The 1,111-nt window shown below is 67.1% G+C and overlaps 1 protein-coding gene across 1 annotated transcript; it reads left to right on the top strand.

Moving 5' to 3' along the window:
* Positions 1–367: 367 nt before the first annotated feature.
* MNEG_5948 (hypothetical protein) lies at positions 368–1,065 on the top strand (the record flags this gene model as incomplete). The annotated part of the gene is made up of 2 exons (XM_014045570.1): positions 368–454; positions 874–1,065. The coding sequence occupies 2 exons, from the start codon at positions 368–370 to the stop codon at positions 1,063–1,065; spliced, it is 279 nt and encodes a 92-aa protein (XP_013901024.1).
* Between the last annotated feature and the right edge of the window lie 46 nt (positions 1,066–1,111).

Below are 1,111 nucleotides of genomic sequence, written 5' to 3'. Positions count from 1 at the left end.
CCCCCCGGCCCCTACCGGATTACTCAGGCCCTGACGAAGCAGCCCATCACGGTGTATGGCGACGGCCAGCAGACGCGCAGCTTCCAGTGAGAGCCTGCTCCCGTGCAAGAGCCTGCTCCCCGTACAAAGCGTGCCGCGCCCGGATGCATGCATGCGTGCGTCTCAGACATGCTGCCTCGGTGCACTCGGCCGCACTGGTCTGCTGGACTCGCGCAGATGGAAGTGCGGCAGCCACCTGTTCGGTTCATCACACAGCTGTTGTGGATCAGGACGCATCGCTCCGGCCGCGTTCTCCCGAAAGCCAACCAAACCCCCTCAAAACATCAATGTGTATGGTATTAGGTACGTGGACGACCTCATACGCGGCATGGTGGCGGTCATGGATGGCGACGAGTTCATCGGGCCCTTCAACATCGGCAACCCTGGGGAGTTTACGATGCTGGAGCTTGCAAACGTGAGCAGGCGCCCCCGCCCCCGTTGGCCCTGCGTCCACCCTGCCGTTGCCCCTCCTGCCGATCGCAGCCGCCGCCTTGGCCGCGGGCGGCAGGGGGCGAGGGGCGGGGTGGACGTGGTTTGTCGTGCCCTGCGCGCCCTGAGCTTTGCAAGGCAGGGAGGGAGGGGCCGCGCGCAGCTGGAGCCATGGGACTGCGGCAAGGGGGGCAGGCAATGGCGTGAGGCGGATGGTGGGGGGGATGCACCCCGCTCAGCAGGGGCCCAGCCGGGGCCTGAGGGAGCGGTCTTTGCGAACGTGCGTGCAAACCTTGTGGCCCGCAGGCTGTCGTGCAAGACACGCTCGCATGACACACACGCAGCCACACACAGGTCACACACACAAAGCTCTCACATGCCCATGCACTCCCTCTCACCCCCCAGGTGGTCAAGGAGGTGGTCAACCCCGAGGCGGAGATCGTGTTCCGCCCGAACACCGCGGACGACCCCTCCCGCCGCAAGCCCGACATCACCAGGATGCAGGAGACGTTTGGCTGGGAGCCCAAGGTGACGCTCAGGGACGGCCTGGGCCGCATGGTGTCGGACTTCAAGGGGCGCCTGCACGTAAACTCGTGAGGCGGGGCGCGGGCGGCGCGGTTTGCGGCGCGCGGCCGCGCGGGCG

Source organism: Monoraphidium neglectum (assembly GCF_000611645.1).
Source record: "Monoraphidium neglectum strain SAG 48.87 unplaced genomic scaffold scaffold00925, whole genome shotgun sequence".
NCBI lineage: Eukaryota > Viridiplantae > Chlorophyta > Chlorophyceae > Sphaeropleales > Selenastraceae > Monoraphidium > Monoraphidium neglectum.
Note: the sequence above shows the minus strand (reverse complement) of the source record. Positions and strands in the feature narration are given on the sequence as shown.